Genomic DNA, 1,714 nt, shown 5'->3' with positions numbered 1-1,714 from the left:
TATCTATGGGTATTTATGGGTATTTATGTGAATGTTGCTGTTATTACCCAGTCATTACCTGAAGCTCTTTTGCCTCTGATTTAAAGCAGAGCTGTTGAAATAAAAGATGATCAGAAATTCCCTTTTGTCTCCTGTTCCAGAGGAATCCCGGATGTTTCTGGAGCTTTCCTGGAKCCTTGGCACATCCCTGAAGCCCCATCCCTGYGGGATCCAGCCCRTCCCTGTGAACTCTGCACRTCACCCCAACATTCCCATCCACCCSGAGCTGCWCCCCAAAGCTGCTCTGGAGAGCTCCTGGGGAGCCAGGAGGGACATGGGGACAGGGATGGTGACACTGAGCAAAYCAGGGGGGATCCAGCAAACCCCAGTGCAGAGGAAAGGCTGGAAAATGGGCTGGAATGGGGATCTTCCCATCACAAACAGCCCTGGAGCATGGCTGGGGATAATGGACATCCCTCCCTTGGCAGGGACAGCCCTGCTGCTGCTTTGGAGCTTCCAGAGCAGTGTCCAGGGCAGGAGGGATCCTCATCCTCAGGAAACTCCTCCTATAGAACAACCCTGACCAAAATCTCGGAGAAAAGTGAGAGGGGCATGTGGGAGGAGAAGGTGAAAGTGCTTTGGAGTGAGGCAGGRGCTCTGGAGAAGCAGGAGAAGGGAGAGGAGGTGCCTGAGCTCTGTTTGGCAGATCATTTCTCTGCTGGATTGAGGAAAGACCTTTCCAAAGAGTCAGGAGCTCAGGATGTGTCTGGTGCAGAGAATCCTGAGCCAGGCCAGGGGATGGTGGAGGGACATGGAGGAGAACCAGGGCATGGAATGATGGGGGGATGTGGAGGAGAACCAGGGCATGGAATGGTAGGGGGACATGGAGGAGAACCAGGCCAGGGAATGGTGAGGAAACATGGAGGGGAACCAGGCCATGGAATGGTGGAGGAATATGGAGGAGAGCCAGGGCAGGGAATGGTGAGGGATCATGGAGAAGAACCAGGCCATGGAATCCTGTTTGGACAAGGAGGAGAACCAGGCCATGGAATGGTGCAGGGACACAGAGCAGAACCAGGCCATGGAATGGTGGAGGGACACAGAGCAAAGCCAGGCCATGGAACACTGAGGGAACATGGAGGAGAACCAGGCCATGGAATGGTAAGGGATCATGAAGGAGAACCAGACCATGGAATGGCGGAGGAACACAGAGCAGAGCCAGGCCATGGAATGATGGAGGAACATGGAGAAGAGCCAGGCCATGGAATCCTGCAGGGACATGGAGAAGAACCAGGCCATGGAATGGTGGAGGGACACAGAACAGAACCAGGCCATGGAATCCTGCAGGGACATGGAGAAGAACCAGGCCATGGAATGCTGAGGGAACACAGAGCAGAGCCAGGCCATGGAATGGTACAGGGACACAGAACAGAACCAGGCCATGGAACTCTGGAGGGACACGGAGCAGAACCAGGCCATGGAATGGTGCAGGGACATAAAGGAGAACCAGGCCATGGAATGGTACAGGGACACAGAACAGAACCAGGCCATGGAACTCTGGAGGAACACGGAGTGGAGGTGAAGGGCTCTGAGAGCCCCAAGTTCCCGGCTGTTCCTGAGGAGCTGCAGGGAGCGTTCCTGAGCCATGAGCAGCCAGCAGGGAGATTGGGGACAGAGGATCCTGTCCCTGCTGTGCCAGGCACCGGGGGCACTGCCAGGGAATCTCCTCCATGCC

General features: G+C 55.6%; 1 protein-coding gene across 1 annotated transcript in view; it reads left to right on the top strand.

The window, feature by feature from the left end:
- LOC130586932 (uncharacterized) overlaps positions 1-1,714 on the top strand; it is an 8,096-nt gene that overhangs the window by 1,257 nt on the left and 5,125 nt on the right. Inside the window, exon 2 of the mRNA XM_057387868.1 lies at positions 141-1,500. Within this exon, the coding sequence (XP_057243851.1) occupies positions 433-1,500 (1,068 nt within the window). The 5' untranslated portion in view covers positions 141-432. The remainder of the gene's footprint in view (positions 1-140; positions 1,501-1,714) is intronic.

This window comes from Malurus melanocephalus, unplaced genomic scaffold, assembly GCF_030028575.1.
Source record: "Malurus melanocephalus ecotype Western Australia unplaced genomic scaffold, MMel_1.1 scaffold_1406, whole genome shotgun sequence".
In the NCBI taxonomy this organism is placed as follows: Eukaryota; Metazoa; Chordata; class Aves; order Passeriformes; family Maluridae; genus Malurus; species Malurus melanocephalus.
This window is presented reverse-complemented; position numbering and strand designations above follow the sequence as displayed.